The sequence below is a fragment of the Protobothrops mucrosquamatus genome, unplaced genomic scaffold (assembly GCF_001527695.2).
Source record: "Protobothrops mucrosquamatus isolate PMUCROS unplaced genomic scaffold, P.Mucros_1.0 scaffold9562, whole genome shotgun sequence".
In the NCBI taxonomy this organism is placed as follows: Eukaryota; Metazoa; Chordata; class Lepidosauria; order Squamata; family Viperidae; genus Protobothrops; species Protobothrops mucrosquamatus.
The window spans coordinates 1-717 of NW_015395351.1; the positions used below are offsets into that span (position 1 = coordinate 1).

Below are 717 nucleotides of genomic sequence, written 5' to 3' on the forward strand. Positions count from 1 at the left end.
TAACTTGTCAACATTGTGGAATTCTCTGATTGGCTGCCCAGACTTTCAACAACAAAGTCACATTTGGCTAGACTAAAGCAATTAAGTAGCAAATGGTTGCAATTTTGTTCCAGCAAGAAGTTCATGAACTATTTTACAAGGAATATCATTTAATTTAACTAATTTGCAATTTGTGTCTCATTAAAGGCTAGAACTCTTTAAAAAAAATGCCACATGCATTTGATCCTACTGAAACAAAAAATGAGAACGTTAAATCACCCATTTTAAAAATAAAAATTCATCTTCTTCTACGACATCATTCAAAAAGGTGTCACTGGATCATTGAAAATGCATATAAACCCTTTCAGGAGTCCTTCCTTTTTTTAGGAAATCTTTGTGTCAGTTTGTAATCCAAATAAACATTGAAGCAGGACCATAAAATAAATCGCATTAATATAATCAAAATCAGCACAGTCATCAAAAGGCCTGATTCCATACTGAAGCCAGAATGAAGAAGCCACTGGGGTTGGGGATGGATGATATACTGTACCTTTTAAAAAAAAACACTATCACTATTTCTGATGATCTAATTATATAATGTTGCCCCACTTGGTGATGTATGACAAATGGAGCTGTTCCTATAAGGTTCCGTTCCAAGTGATCTCACTAGCATGTGAGAGAAGAGTGCAGCTGACAGATTTGGAACATGTAACACACTATTTAATCAAGGGGCCCCAT

General features: G+C 35.0%; 1 protein-coding gene across 1 annotated transcript; it reads right to left on the reverse strand.

Moving 5' to 3' along the window:
• Positions 1 to 343: 343 nt before the first annotated feature.
• Positions 344 to 475, reverse strand: LOC114923734 (small integral membrane protein 38-like). Its single transcript, XM_029287079.1, has one exon. The coding sequence runs from the start codon at positions 473 to 475 to the stop codon at positions 344 to 346; it is 132 nt and encodes a 43-aa protein (XP_029142912.1).
• Between the last annotated feature and the right edge of the window lie 242 nt (positions 476 to 717).